Source organism: Bufo bufo, chromosome 4 (assembly GCF_905171765.1).
Source record: "Bufo bufo chromosome 4, aBufBuf1.1, whole genome shotgun sequence".
Classification (NCBI taxonomy): domain Eukaryota; kingdom Metazoa; phylum Chordata; class Amphibia; order Anura; family Bufonidae; genus Bufo; species Bufo bufo.
Genome location: NC_053392.1, coordinates 431,183,504 through 431,199,769, shown reverse-complemented (window position 1 = coordinate 431,199,769; position 16,266 = coordinate 431,183,504). Strand labels below are relative to the sequence as shown.

The 16,266-nt window shown below is 46.2% G+C and overlaps 1 protein-coding gene across 2 annotated transcripts in view; it reads left to right on the top strand.

Moving 5' to 3' along the window:
- The window catches only part of PHF10 (PHD finger protein 10), a 150,321-nt gene that overhangs the window by 45,520 nt on the left and 88,535 nt on the right, over positions 1-16,266 (top strand). The window contains exons 6-7 of one of the 2 annotated variants that reach the window (XM_040429338.1): positions 12,444-12,497; positions 12,582-12,722. In XM_040429338.1, coding sequence (XP_040285272.1) covers positions 12,444-12,497; positions 12,582-12,722 — 195 coding nt within the window. The remainder of the gene's footprint in view (positions 1-12,443; positions 12,498-12,581; positions 12,723-16,266) is intronic. The other variant, XM_040429339.1, reaches the window with a different exon arrangement.

The following is a 16,266-nucleotide window of genomic DNA, read 5'->3' as shown; positions in this document are numbered from 1 at the left end:
AAAATGTTCCGGGACCGGGGGTTCACCTTCCAAATTTTCGGACGTATTCTCAATCCTGGTAAACAATTTCCGGATGGAGTACCTGTGCTGGTTAATCCTCAGCTTGCAGGCCTGTGTGGTCTCACCCACATAGATGAGACCACACGGGCACTGCAATGTATAGATCACATAATCAGAGGAACATGTGTAAAAACCCTTTATCTCATATTTCTTTCCAGTATGTGGGTGAAAAAAAGTTTGTCCCTTCAATACATTATTGCAGTTGCAGCAACTGAGGCAAGGATAGCAACCTTTTCTGGAGATGCGCGATTTATCGGGCCTCTGCAGAAAAGAGTGTACTAACTGATCCCCCAGATTGTTTGACCTCCTGTAGGACATAAGCGGTGGTGTCTGGAACTCGACAATATCTGGGAAAGAGCGTGTCAGGATCTGCCAATTCCGTCTAAGCGTACCCGCTATTTGTTTGCTTAGAACCGAATGTGTGGACACAAAAGGTAGTCTCCTATTTTCAGTTTTCGTTCTGGTCATCCTCAACAGATGCGTCCGCGTCTGCTGCCTGACTTTGTCAAGATGTCTCTTGACCAATTTTTTGGGGTATTGTCTGGCTGTAAACTTTGAGCTCAGTACCTGCAATCTATTATCTACTTTATCTTCCTCTGAAATGATACGTCTCACAGAAGTTGGCTGTATGGGAGAGAACTCAACATGTTTTTCGGATGGGCACTATCAAAGCGCAACATATTATTTCGATCCGTTGGTTTAACAAAGATGTCTGTTTGAAGACCTCTTTCAGTCACATAAACCAATGTGTCTAGAAATTGCATAGAGTGTGGCGAGTCCACTCTAGTAAACTTCAGTTGCGTGTGGACGCTATTGATATGATCATGAAACTCCTGAAGGTCCGCGTCCGTCCCTGTCCATATGAGGAAGATGTCGTCTATATACCTCATCCACCCGGACACAAATCGGAAAAGGGTGGATGGGTATATAGACGACTCCTCCACATATGTCATATAGATATTGGCATATGTCGGGGCCATATTAGACCCCATGGCGGTCCCACGATTTTGGATGTAGAACCTGTCATCAAAACTGAAATAGTTACATGTCAATAAGATCTCCAACAGTGAACTAACAAATTCACATAGTTCCGCGGGATAGTCAGTGTGTCATAAAGCCCACTGTACCGCCTCTAAGCCCCTTTCATGTTCGACTGGTGAAGTGTATAGACTGGTGACGTCAAAGGACACCAGTCTATCACCCGCACCGAATGTTAGCTGTTGGACCCTATTGAGAAATTCAGTAGTGTCCCTCACATATGACTTTGCCCCTATAGCGGAAGTCCTCAACAATTTGTCGATGAACACAGCCGCAGGGGCAAAGACCGAATCAATACCTGCCACTATGGGACGTCCAGGTGGATTACACAGGTCCTTATGTATCTTTGGCAAGACATACAGGGTGGGTGTAACCGGGTGTTTCTGTATCAGATAGCTATGGAGTTTTGAATCAATGATGTTATTGGCATAAGCATTATCTACCAGTATTTTTATCTTTTTCATCACTCAGAATTTCGGATCCCCATTGACTTGTCTATAGACTTCTGTGTCTTGTAGTTGTTTCTCTATTTCAGCAACATACTTAGTGGTATTCATCACTACAATTGCCCCTCCCTTGTCGGCTGCTTTGATCGTAAGCTCTTTTCGCCGACTAAGGGAGGTCAACGCAGCTTTTTCCTCCTTGGTCAGGTTGGATCTCACCCCATCATCAGTTTGTTGTCTCAATCTGGTGACATCCGCCCGGACCAAGGACATAAAGGTGTCTATTGCTTTATGATATACCGGGGGTTGAAAGTCACTCTTAATGTGTAACCCCAAATCAGTCAAGGTTAGGATACTGTGTTCAATATCATCAGACCTCTGGAGGTAATCCATCCCTAGGCCTCTGAGTCTGACCATCGAAAAAAAACTCTCAACTTAATTCGCCTAAAGAAATGTAACAAATCAATCTCATTTTGAAACCAGTCAACCATAGATGTAGGGCAAAAAGAAAGTCCCTTATTGAATACTCTTAGTTCCACATCAGTGAGATCATAAGAGGAAATATTTATCACCAATTGAGTCCCATTCATGGTGTCTACTTCTGTGCACCTGGTTCCCACTGGTGGTTAGGCTGACCGCGTTGATCGGACATTTTGCCGTTTCTCGTCTGGTAGGCCGTCGCCTGCTTCCTCCGCTGGGGGTCTCAGGTCGTCCGCAAAAAGGCCTTCCTTTAAACCAGCCTTCCCAGCACTAGAGGGCCCAGTAAGCCCACCCTGCTGCTCCTAAGCCTATCTGCATGTCCCGATCGGGGAATCCCACTGATTCCTGCGCTTCGCCATTAGGGGTCGACACTGTCAGTTTGTCGCCCTTCCTTCGGGTTGGCGACCACCCCTCGGGTCCTTACCAAGGTCCTGGACCACTCATTGCGCTTCTTCGTACCAGGGGCATTCCTTTGCTGCCCTATCGGGACGATATCCCGATAAAGGCCCCCTCTCTACCGCAGGCCAAGGACAGCGTCCGGATCACTGTTCAGACTCTGGAACAGTTCGGCTGGCTGATAACTTTCCCAAACTCCTGCCTCTTCCCGTCCCAGAAGCTCTCCTTCCTGGGGATGATTTTGGACACCTCGGCCGCCAGAGTATTCTGCCAGCCTTCAAGTCCTCCCAGATCCAGGGGGCAGTGTCGCATCTGCTGCGCTCCCCGTGCCTCTCCATACGGGAATACATGCAGGTCTTGGGTCTTATGGTAGCCTCTTTCGAGGCCGTTCCATATGCCCAGTTTCACACTCTCCTGGGGCAACAGGAGATCCTTTACCTCTGGGACAAGACCTCTCGGGGTCTGGGCGATAGCGTCTGCTTGTCTCAGCGGGTTCGGGCAGCTCTCCCTTGGTGGCTGTCCCCGATGAACCTGAGGTCGGGGAGATCCTTTTTCCCATTCTCCTGGACGATCATCACCACCGATGCCAGCCTCCTGGGTTGGGGCGGCGTTCTCCAGTCTCGCACGGTTCAGGGGGTTTGTTCGACGGCGGAATCTCGCCTTCCAATCAGCATTCTGGAGCTGAGGGCGATTTTCCACTCCCTCTCCCATTGGACTCCTCTCCTTGCGGGCCTCCCGATGAGGATCCGATCGGACAGTGCTACGATTGTGGTCTACATCAACCATCAGGGCGGAACCCGCAGCCGGATGGTGGTGCAGGAGGGGACGAGAATTCTGACATGGGTGGAGTTGCACGTTCCAGTGTTGTCAGCAGTTTACCTTCCAGGAGTGGACAACTGGATGGTGGACTTTCTAAGCCGCATCAAGGTGGATCCAGGCGAGTGGTCTCTGAATCCAGGTGTATTCTAAGAAATCTCCCACAGATGGGGCCGTCCGGATGTGGACTTGATGGCATCCAGGCTCAACAACAAGCTCCCGGTGTTCCTGGTTTGCTCCCGGGATCTGAAGGCGTACGGGGTGGACGCGCTCCATGGCAGGACTTCAGTCTCCTCTATGTCCTCCCTCCGCTTTCTCTACTACATACGCAGGATTGGGCGGAAGGGTTTCCGACCATTCTCATCGCCCCAGAGTGGCCTCACCGCGCATGGTTCTCAGACGTGGCTTGGATGTGGCGGACTCCCCATTGCCTCTTCCCGACAGAAGGGTTCTACTGTCTCAGGGCCAGCTTTTCCACCGGAATTTACGGTCTCTTCGTTCAACGGCGTGGCTGTTGGACCCGCCATCCTGATGAAGAGGGGGTTCTCGGATTCAGTGATTAGAACCATAGTCAGTGCGAGGAAGGATTTCCTCCAGGATTTACTATCGAACCTGGAAGGCCTTCCTGACTTTTTGTGAGAACTCTGGGTTCCCTCCCCTTCGTTTTTCCATCCCGATGGTGCTGTCGTTTCTTCAGTCCGGGCTTGAGTTCCCTGGAAAATCTGGTTTCGACGCTGGCCGTCTTCTTTCAGAAGTCCCTTGCTCTTATGGGTCCTGTGAAGACAGTTCTTCAGGGGGTGGCACTTTCGATTCTCCCGTATGTTCCCACCTTGCCTCCTTGGGATCTTAATTTGGTCCTGCGCGCTCTGCAGATGGCCCCCTTCGAGCCTCTGAGAGGGGTCTCCCTTACTTTTCTCACCTGGAAGGTGGTCTTCCTTGTGGCCATAACTTCCATCAGACGGGTGTCGGAGCTGACCGCTCTTCTGGCCAGGAGCTTTTTTCTGTTTTTTTTTCTCCAGGACGAGGTTGTGCTCCGTCCGGTTCCCTTCTTTTTGCCTAAGGTGGTCTCTCCCTTCCACCTTGACGAGGATTTTGTTCTGCCCTCCTTTTGCCCTTCCCCGGCAAACCACATGGAACGCGCTCTACCTTCCCTGGATGTCGTACAGGCCCTGATGGGTATCTCGCGGCTTCCGTTTCCATCCACCATTCGAATTCCCTTCTTGTGATTCCCAGGGACCTCGTAGGGGTCTTGCGGCCTCCAAGGTCACTGTGGCGCGATGGATCCGCTCGGCTATTTCCACGGCTTATCGCGCTCGTGGTAGGGTTCCCCCGGCTCGGATTACCGCTCACTCCACTAGGGCGTTGGGGGCTTCCTGGGCAAGGCGCAATCGCACATCTGCGTCTCAGCTGTGTAAGGCGGCCGCCTGAGTTCCTCCTGCTGGAGTCGGGGGGGGGGGGGGGGGGGGTATAGCCCGAGGAGGAGGAGCTCTTTTGTATTTGCATAGTGTCCCTCCTACTAATACCTCTAAGCTATACCCATGGTCTGTGTCCCATGGTCTGTGTCCCCCAATGGAAAAGTTGAGAAAAAGATTTTACAGGTGAGTTTCACAAAAAATCTCCTTTTCCTCCTGACGCAGAGGATGTCCCCTTGTCACAGTCCTGGGGATAAATAGATGATGGGAGAGATCTCTCTACTGACCCCTGATACATTTATACATAGTAATTAGATCTCCCTTAAGCCATTTTTATCAAAATTAGGGTTTAGTTTTGCTAAATCTTTCTGGGTACTGTAGTCTAGCCATTACATTTTTTAGTTTAGTTTCCTGTCTTTGAACGCGCTCTGTCTTTCTTGTGTGCTGGTGCCCAAAATTTTACACAATGCTAAAAATGCAGTCTTTAAAGTGATAGAGCTATGTATGCGTCTCTGGCATCTAGGCCCTTTTGATGCAACCCATTATCTTATTGGCCTTGGCAGCAGCTGCCTGACACTGGTTTTTATAGCTTAGTTTGCTGTTCACTAAAATTCCTAGGTCCTTTTCCATGTCAGTGTTACCCAGTGTTTTACCATTTAGTATGTATGGGTGACTTGCATTATTCCTTCCCATGTGCATAACCTTACATTTGTCAGTGTTAAACCTCATCTGCCACTTATCTGCCCAAGCCTCCAATCTATTCAGATCCCTCTGTAGCAGTATACTGTCCTCTTCCGTGTCAATTACTTTACACAGTTTAGTGTCATCTGCAAAAATTTATATTTTACTGTGCAAGCCTTCTACAAGATCATCATTAATAAATATATTGAAGAGAATAGGGTCCAATACTGACCCCTGAGGTACCCCACTAGTGACAGTGACCCAATCTGAGTGTGTACCGTTAATAACTACCCTCTGTTTTCTATCACTGAGCCAGTTACTTACCCATATACTGACATTTTCTCCCAGTCCAAGCATTCTCATTGTGTATAATAACCTTTTATCTGGTACTGTCAAATATTTTTCACTTTTCAGCAGTCATTTCATCACCACAGACAGTTTTACAATGAAAGGTAACAGTGGTTCTACCATTCATGAGAGGTGATGTCACCGCTCACCCCCCCCCCCCCCCTCCCTGCACAGTTACTTCTGCACAGGTCACAGAGCATGCCTAGAACATTCTCCCATTGTAGTTAATAAGTAATTTCCAGTCTACGGGTTCCTATGGTCTGTGTAGCGGATATAAAGCAAATCTCTGACTGCTGTTAACAGCCTCTGCAAGATGACCGGCCCCCATAAGCAGAGTAAAAAAATTAAATTTTTAATAAAAAAAACGACAGATTGAATGTGTATAATCATCTGGTTTCAAATAGCAAAACATGGGTAATGCATTCCCTTTGTGAAGCTATTCACCTTTTAAAGGGGTTGTCTGCCTTTGGGACAGATGGCGTCACGTGCACTGCTGCAGCTTATGACTGGTTTGTGCAGTGATGTGTTCCCAAGCTGCATGTCACACTGCTGGGTCATGTGCTGCTTGGGGGACAAAACAGAGCGGTAGGGAGAAGAAGAGTATGGATTTTTCAAAAGGGACAACACTTTGCTACCACCCAGTCCCAAAACTGGACAACCCCTTTAAGGGTTAAGGAATAAACAACAACTCCAGCAGCACAAGGCCAAACAAAAAGCAGAGTTTATGGAGGCTGTGGTGAGGGCTGCAGACGGGTACTGTCCATAGTGGTCAGGTTTCATTAACCAGTAGATGTCTGTACCAGCAGGATCATTTAGCTAGTGACACTTGCCCTCTAGCAGTGGTACCCTCATGTGCTGCCCTGGTATAGAAAGTCTGTATGCGCCCCCTTGTCAGTCTCTTTATGGAGTTCATTATGCAACAATTCAAATAATTCTGAAGGTTTCCTGGATTTTGCAGGAGGGAAACTGTTTGTATGTTTAACTTGTATGTTCAATATTCTGACATATATTTTTCCCCAAGCACCTCCTGTGTGATTCTACCTCTTTAGGGTCCATTCACACGTCCGTAAGTGTTCTGCGGACCGCACATCACCAGCACTATAATAGAAAATACCTAATCTTGTCTGCAATTGCGGACAAGAATAGGACATGTTCTATTTTTTTTTTTTTGCGGAAGTGCGGATGCGGACCGCACATTCCGGCGCCATTGAAAATGAATGGGTCTGCACCCGTTCCACAAAATTGCGGAACGGATGCGTACCCATTTTGCATGTGAATGGACCCTTATGCAGTGAAGTAGGTATATGTGTCACTGGATATTATCACTGCAAATGTTGACACCCTATGTCAAACATAGCCTTTAATTATTTAAAGGATACTCAAGAATGGTGGCTCACTCCAGACGGGGTTCTGGATAAAGGTGCTACTAGCCCAATGTAGAGGATCACCCCTCCTCTAGTAGTATATAGCAAAAAGATCAAGGTGTAGGGCGAGCACTCAACACTTGGACCAAACAGATAGCGATTCGATAAAATTTAATTAAATCACAATGGTAAAACACGTGAACATATACCTTGAATCTACAATTAACATATAAAATCTGAATAAAAACTGCAATAAAAAATAATAATAGCAAGGAAATACTTGGTAGATGACCACAGTTCAGGATAATGACGGTGTCAGTCCCTTATGCAGACAACATAATAATAGCATATATCTGGATTATGGCACTTCAATGTCCAGAGCACGCTCAGAGATATGTAGTGCTGCGGGTTGTGAACCCCAGTCCAATGTCAATAGTGTCCTACAGTGGAACAGTTGAACCCTGCATCTCCTACTCTGGTGAGCAGGCGTATCCCAATGCCCTTAGACACAAATGGCAAACAATGTACAGTTGCCTTGCTCAGTCAAATGACATACCCGTCTCATAGGATTCACAGATGGAACTCTCCTACCTCCGTTAGTGTGGCTCGTCGATGCCTCTGCAGACGCGAGCGGGAGGTGAGCGGGAGGCGAGCGGAAGGTGAGCGGCGTGGGACGCTATCGGCGTCTTGCTTCTGGCTCCTGTGGGTTGCTGGTCTCAAATCTCGCGGGATTTCGGACGTAGTCTGTGTCCAGACAGTAGAGAGCGGTAGTTGATCAATTCTCAGCTCTATGTCCTGGATTTCAGATTTCTTCCGTTATGAGCTTCTCTGCATGGCCAGAAGCAAGACGCCGATAGCGTCCCACGCCGCTCACCTTCCGCTCGCCTCCCGCTCACGTCTGCAGAGGCATCGACGAGCCACACTAACGGAGGTAGGAGAGTTCCATCTGTGAATCCTATGAGACGGGTATGTCATTTGACTGAGCAAGGCGACTGTACATTGTTTGCCATTTGTGTCTAAGGGCATTGGGATACGCCTGCTAACCAGAGTAGGAGCTGCAGGGTTCAACTGTTCCACTGTAGGATACTATTGACATTGGACTGGGGTTCACAACCCGCAGCACTACATATCTCTGAGCGTGCTCTGGACATTGAAGTGCCATAATCCAGATATATGCCATTATTATGTTGTCTGCATAAGGGACTGACGCCATCATTATCCTGAACTGTGGTCATCTACCAAGTATTTCCTTGCTATTATTTTTTATTGCAGTTTTTATTCAGATTTTATATGTTAATTGTAGATTCAAGGTATATGTTCACGTGTTTTACCATTGTGATTTAATTAAATTTTATCGAATCGCTATCTGTTTGGTCCAAGTGTTGAGTGCTCGCCCTACACCTTGATCTTTAATTATTTAAAACCTGTCAATTACAATTGCTCTGAAAGCACAGAAATAATTCTTGTCCTGTAATGATATATAGGAGGGCTGTGGGTGAGCTCTCCAGGTTTACCTGTCCCTATAGTGACCCTACATGTGGAGCGACCATCCTGAAAGAGTTCCCCGACTCGGCAATGGCTGTCTACTGTCAGTCTGTTACACATCCATTAGAAAGGCCTGTGTGCTAAAAAGGGCATAATTGATTTAGGCCTAATTCACATGTGGGTGTTTTCATCAGAGATTTCCATCAGTTATTTGGAGCCACAACAAGGTGTAGCTCAAAAAACGCAGGACAGGAGAAAATCTTTCCATTATACCTTATCTCTGTGTAGGCTTTATTCACACATCATGTTCTCTATGGACATCACACATACCCATTGATTTTTAAAGCGTATATTCACACACCCGTGAGTTACCACAGTCCGTGAGGCTGTGGTTACTTCACAGAAGCATGCCCTATATTTGTTCGTCATACCCACTATAGTCTGTGGGTCTGTGAAAAATCACATAATACGGATGGCATCTGTGTTTCACAGATTGTTGCTAGGAAAAGCTCTTGAAATTAATTTTCTTCTGAGCATCGTCCGTGGCATATGGATGACATCTGGAGGGCAAAAAATGGACACATTGATCCATCATGGACATCTCACAGATGAACCACTGACCCTTTTGTCACTGATGCCAGAACATGGACATGTGAATAAGGCCTGACCGTGGAAAGCCATTGTTGAGTTGAGGCGCTCTTTTTGGTACATTTGCTCCACAGGTAGGTAGAGAGAGTGTTATGGCCTCCATAGCGGAACACTATAAAAACATTATTAAATAAAAACATGACAGAATTGCTGGTTTTTATCTATTCATTCCCTCTCTCAAAAAGTATATGTTAAGCAAAAGGTCCTATGTACCCCACAGTGGTCCGAATGAATATTGTAGTTCATCCCACCAAAAAACAAGTCCTCGTAAAAGTATGTCAACAGAAAAAAAGAGTTATGGCTTTTGGAATGTGCTGATGGGGAGGGGAAAAAAATGCATACTAAAGGCCAAAAATAGGGTTTTAAATTAATGACCTATTCTCAAGTAAGCTGTTCCTGACCTGCGGGGGTTCGGCACCCCTGCCGATCAGCTGTTTGAAGAGGAGGCAGCGCTTCATCCAAGCGCTGCTTCCTCTTCATTACACTACTCATCATCTCCCTTGCATCGGCGGTGTAGTGTTATTACAAGTACTTTCTCTATTCAAAATGTACACCAATGCCTCATCCAGCATGGAGGCAGGGCAGAATGCTGGATGCAGAGTGCTATCACATTTGTATTTTCCGTTTGTATAAGTATTTATAATTGCACTGCACTTCAGAGGCAACTGGCAGTGTAATAAATGGGAAGTAGAGTTTGAATGGAGCGCTGCCTCCTCTTTAAACAGCTGATAGGCGATGTTGGACCCCTGCCATTGTGATACTGATGACCTATCCCGAGAATAGTACAAGAGAATTTAGACTAGAACCTTCAGAATCACAGGTGCACATGAAGCAAACATAATTACAAAAAACAAAATGGCTGCACACCGTTATATATACAAACAATAGAGCTAAGAAATGGGGGTCGTTCTAAATAAGTGGTACAATACTGACTATAAATGAGTTAATAGAAGCTCTTAGCACACATACGCGTCGGGCCCATCTACCAGGTGTCAAGGTGGCTTCCGCAGATGGGTCCCTAACACTAAATATACTGCCTCTCTTTGGACTTACTTAAGCCTACAATATTCAGTCCCGTGTAGGAACCAGCTACAAACGTACTCTGTTCAGAAGTCCCAGGTAGATGGGTGTGTTCAGTCTAAAAGAGGTGCTACCCTCAATATATTGCAAGAAAATTTAGACTAGCAGAGTACGTATGTAGCTGGTTCCTACACAGCCCTGAATATTGTAGACTTAAGTAAGTCCAAAGAGAAGCAGTATATTTAGTGTTAGGGACCCATCTGCAGAAGCCACCTTGACGCCTGGTAGATGGGCCCGACACATGTTTGAGCAAATATGTGCGCTAAGAGCTTCCATTAACTCATTTATAGTCAGTATTGTACCACTTATTTAGAATGACCCCCCATTTCTTAGGCTACTTTCACACTTGCGTTCGGGGTTCCGCTTGTGAGCTCCGTTTGAAGGCTCTCACAAGCGGCCCCGAACGCATCCGTCCAGCCCCAATGCATTCTGAGTGGATGCGGATCTGCTCAGAATGCCTTAGTCTGGCTCCGCTTGGCCTCCGTTCCGCTCAGCAGGCGGACACCCGAACGCAGCTTGCAGCGTTCGAGTGTCCGCCTGGCCGTGGGGAGCCAAACGGATCCGTCCGGACTTACAATGTAAGTCAATGGGGACGGATCTGTTTGAAGTTGACACAATATGGTGCAATTTTCAAACGGATCCGTCCCCCATTGACTTTCAATGCAAAGTCTGGACAGATCCGTCTGACTAACTTTCACACTTAAATTTTTGGGTGAAATAATATAAGTGTGAAAGTAGCCTTAGCTCTATTGTTTGTATGTATAATGGTGTGCAGCCATTTTGTTTTTTGTAGCTATCCCGAGAATAGGCCATTAATATAAAATCGCTGCACAACCCCTTTAAAGAGGACCTTTTACCGTTCAGTAAATTCTCATTCCCCATAAATGAACAATTCTAGAGCACCTTTACTACAACTTCGTGTTCTGCTGTTCCTCTGTTATTCTGTTTAAAATTGTATGTGTTGCCAAAATCTAGGTGTTGCCATTTCCTTGCCAAAGGGGTGTGCCCCTACACAATCAGACAATGGCAGCAGCGATTGGACTGAGAATGTGTGCCGACACCCTCCACCACCAATTTACTCATGAATTTGTAGTAGGAATTACAAGTGGGACAACTCTGACTTAGAATTGGGATGAGTTTACAATTATTTACTGAAATGGACATGTAAGAAGTGGTGACTGGTCCTATCACCATGCATACATATAGAACTGATCATTGTGACTATAATGAGCCTTTTATCTTGCATGTGGCGGCAGTACCGTTGCTGTGTGTGCAGTGAAGATCTGAGTGGGAATGACTGGAAGAGATCTTCACTGCCCCGATGCCTGCCCCGGTCAATCTGAATGGAATGGCGAGGGGCAGTTGTAAAGTGATGCTCTGAAGGGTTAGGCCACCCCCTCAACGCTCCAAGCATCTAATTTGCATGTAACTTAAAATAAGAGTATTTTGCATCAGTAATTGCTGAGAGAAAGGACTCCTTTTAGGCACCATGATCACTCCTACCTGGCACTGTACCTGATAGGGCCGATCATGGTGACAGATGCTCTTTGAGGGTTATTATTTATTGAGTCTATAATGTGATCAGTTATGCTTTGCTTGTTACAAACCGTATGCACCTGTTTCTGTGCTCTGAGTTCATGGAGCTGGAAGTGTAATATCTTGCGTTCATACGACGGAGCTTCTCTGACCATAGAGTGGCATAATACTGATCACCTATCTTCAGGATAGATCATCAATGCCACCGCCTAGTGTTTCTGAAGTGATCATCCTTGCCGGGCTTGCTTTGTTTGGCTGCAACAGTGATATTCCTTATAATCCACGTGGCTGCTGCAGCCAATTACTGGCTTTACCGATCTTGCGCCATATACCACTGAGGCCTGTGATTGTATCTAGGAAGATGATGTTTTGGTTGTGGTGGGGATGATCGGAGCAGTGCTGGAAGCAGTGGGGGTGTAATTATTATATTTTATCACAGTTGCCGCATAGGGGGGCATCAGACAGCCCCTTTAATGCTCCAGGGTATGTCCTGATGTTAGAGATCATATGTAAATTGCATGGTTCATATAAAATCCAATCTAGCTAACCTTTTAGAAATGTTTATTCTTGGTTGTAGTGGGATTGGGCAGTACAATAAGTGGCTTTATAACAAGCACAGCACAAACTGTTTTTACACCAATATTTTTCCATAACAGATAACTACTGAAGAGATTCAGAATGAAGTATGTGATCAGGATGAAACAGGGAAAGTAATCAAAGTTTTACAGTACTTTTCTACTTTACCTTACATCGTGTGACTGAAATGATCTGTAAAATATATTCCTGTTTTTCAGCAACAGAACACACAAAAGGTGGAAGCGAGTAAAGTGCCAGAGTATATCAAGAAAGCTGCCAAGAAAGCCGCAGAGTTTAACAGTAACTTAAATCGAGAAAGGATGGAAGATAGAAGAGCTTACTTTGATTTACAGACGCATGTAAGACTTCAGCTTTCAGTTTGTAATAAGTGATATTTCTTTGATAGGCGAGATCTATGGCTGCCTTTTGTTTGCACTATGTACGAAGCCAGAAAAATGACTTAAAGGGGCTGTCAGACTATGTAAATGCCTTAGAAAAGGGGCAGAATAGCTAAAAACGAGCAGTACCCAGTGATCCCCAACTGCCATTCTGATGCTTACTGGGTTCCCATTGGTCTCTTGCTTTCTGGTCCAGTCTTGACACACCAAGGAAAAGCCTGCTCAGCCAATCATAGCTAATGAAATGGTTTCGGAAAATGGGCAACTAAGTCAGCCTCCTTCCGTTGTTACAGCCTTTGCATAGACAGAGGTTGTCTCACTTCAGCAAATGGCAATTAACATGTAGACAAAGGGGGTCATTTATTAAACAGAAATGCGACTAAATTAGGCATATTTCTGGGGCAGATTGTGGTTCAAATGACTTTTCCCAGCTCATTCCAGGTCTAAAAAAGTGGACGTGGAAGGGGACAGGCCAGCAGACCCGTCTCATTTACCATTTTCTACGCCTGTCTTAGTAGTAGAAAATGGTCTATAAGTAAGACCGCTAGGAAGCTGTCTTACATTTAGATGCGGCAGTGGATCCGCTGAAGTTATGTAGATGCTGGTGCTTCTACATAACTGTGGCGGATTTACCGCCAGTGCAGGGCTTTATAAAGACCGGCGTCTCAAACGCTGGTCATAATAAATCTGCCCCGAAGTTGATAGAAGGCACTTTCTAATGTATTGTGATTGTCCATATTGCCTCCTGTGCTGGCTTGATTCATTTTTCCATCCCATTATACACTGCTAGTTTCCATAGTTACGTCCACTGCTGCAGCTCAAATACGAGGTGGCTGGGAGAAGAGCTGCTGCGTATGCCTGCCTATACATACTCCCTCGGTCCCGACCACCAGAGAGGCCGGCACTTTTTCCTATAGTGTGCAAGCATGACCACCGTTGCTGAATTGCAGGGTGGTCATAACCCCTGGATATGAGCAGTGTGTAATGTGATGGAAAAATGAATCAAGACACCCACTTAAAGGGATTCAGTCACCTCGTTTTAGCTTTATAGAGCTGCGGACATGCATGGCTAGATCGCCATAGTCCCATAGTCCTTTTATTGTATTTAAAAAATGATTTAATAGATATGAAAATGAGCCTGGTAAGGTGCCCAAGGGGCTGAACTAACCTTCTTGGAGACAAGCCACGCCCCCTGTGAAGGAGCCCAGCACCGCCTGCGTCCTCCGAATCTCCTCCTTGCTCACAGTTAGATTGCCGTAATCTCGCAATGCGCGAGCTCGCTCTTGCGCAGTGCCGATAGTGTTCCTTCCCTGTGCTGGCATCAACCTCGGGGAATTAGCTGCACATGCGCGAGCTCGCGCACCGCGAGATTACAGCAATCTAACTGTGAGCAAGGAGGAGATTCGGAGGACGCAGGCGGTGCTGGGCTCCTTCATAGGGGGTGTGGCTAGGCTCCAAGAAGGTTAGTTCAGCCCCTTGGGCTCCTTACCAGGCTCATTTACATATCTATTAAATCATTTTTTAAACCCAATAAAAGCACACAGCGCTATGGGATAGGTATATTGCGGACATGCTAGCAGCGATCTAGCCGTGCATGTCTGCAGCTCTATAGGCTAAAACGAGGTGACAGAATCCCTTTAAGCTTTAGTGGTGACCTGTCTTAGGCATTGGGCCTTTCCTAGCATTTCTTGACCTATCATGGCTGAGCAGGAGGTGTGTGTATCTGGACTGGGCAATACCAGACTGCTCTGCCAACTAAAAACAATTTGCCCTTTAGCTTTCTGGCCACCTTGCTGTTCCCAGTGCCAAATGCACTTTCCTGTGCAGGAGCGATCGCAGAACAATTCTGCTTGGCAGAGTGAGCGCAGAGTACTGGGTGCTTAGGGTCTGATGCTGGAAGCTACATACGTATGCAGCCCCCTGCCAGCCGAAAAGCGTGGAGAGGATTTGGCGAGGCATGCAGTGACTGCTTGGATGGACTGGTGGAAGCTTTCTGTCCCTATTGGGGGGCCAAGTAAGGCATGCCTTAAAGTTTACTGTGGAAAGGGGCGGAGGGTGTGAATATAGACTGGGGAACAGGAACCGCTGTGGATGTGGGTGGGACAAGTGGGGCTTCTGAGGAAGTTTGGGTGGGAGGTCTGGATCACTATTTTTACTACAAGGGGAACAGCGGAAAACAGTAAATGCTGTGTAATGGCAGGCTCATACATTCTAATTTGCCGTGCAGAACCAACCCATTTGTTGCTGCCTCCTAAGCCTGTCAGGAGTACGGTTTAAAAGCCATAATTTGGTGGATCTGGTGTCAGTATTTTAGGTGGAGTCTGTACTATTGCATCCAGCTTTCTTTACCTTATGTTTATAGAGAGTTGTTCTTCCACTGGTAGAATCGCATCACTTGCTGCGGCTTCTCTTTAGTACTTGGGCTTTCTACCTCTGTCCTCTAGCATTTTTTACAGGGGATATATCTATCTATCTATCTATCTATCTATCTATCTATCTATCTATCTATCTATCTATCTATCTATCTATCTATCTATCTATCTATCTATCTATCTATCTATTAAAAATAAACTTATGGCAGCACCAATTCACACCATATAGGACGGGTGCTATGTCCAGGGAATTCACTGCTTACCCTTGCATACAGTCGGAAAAGGACAGCAACTCCAATAGTAGAAAAATGATTATTTATTGGGCCACAGTGGCACAGTGAGGCGACGTTTCGGCTCAAAATCCAGAGCCTTTCTCAAGCATCAAAACACATTATAAATAGGTGTACATAATTGAAACATAGCAATAATCAATACTCACAATTGGTGTACAAATCAATAGATGAAACAGTGCATGGTGATTATAACGGTGACAACATATGAGGACAAATCCAGTGATACATGATTATGTATACGATTTACAACAAATTAATGTAAACTAACATAATCAAAAAATATAGATATAAGTGGCACCAATATACATCAGCTGCTTCAAATCTCTTTAATCACATTAAATAAAAACAAGGAGGAGCAAGAGGGAACAATGGTCACATACCACAGAGTAAGCGTGTATCCACATCTCCGCAATGGCCACAGTTGGCGTCCAGCTCGATGGAGTGCGCAGGTGTCGAGATACATCTCGGCAAAATTGCGTCATGTTACGCCTAAATTCGGCGTCCCACGTCACAACCTGCGCCGCGGAATACATAATGTCCATTGCTCTTCAGTGCGCATGCTCACAGCACTGTGACCACAGACCCGCCATGTTTAGCACTGGACGGGTTGCCCATAGTTAGTTAATACATATAATATGTGGCTAACTGGAGGCAAAACGAGGGAACCACGCATCCCTGTCAAGGGGTCATGGTAACCCTACAATGGGCGTGCAATATGAGCCAGATCGGCACCCCGTGTCGATCGTGCACCAAGTGCCGCCCCAATAGCGCCTCCTAAAGATGCCACAAACAGGGTTCTCCTTATAGATATATATTATTAAAAAAAGTATGTGGGATCTG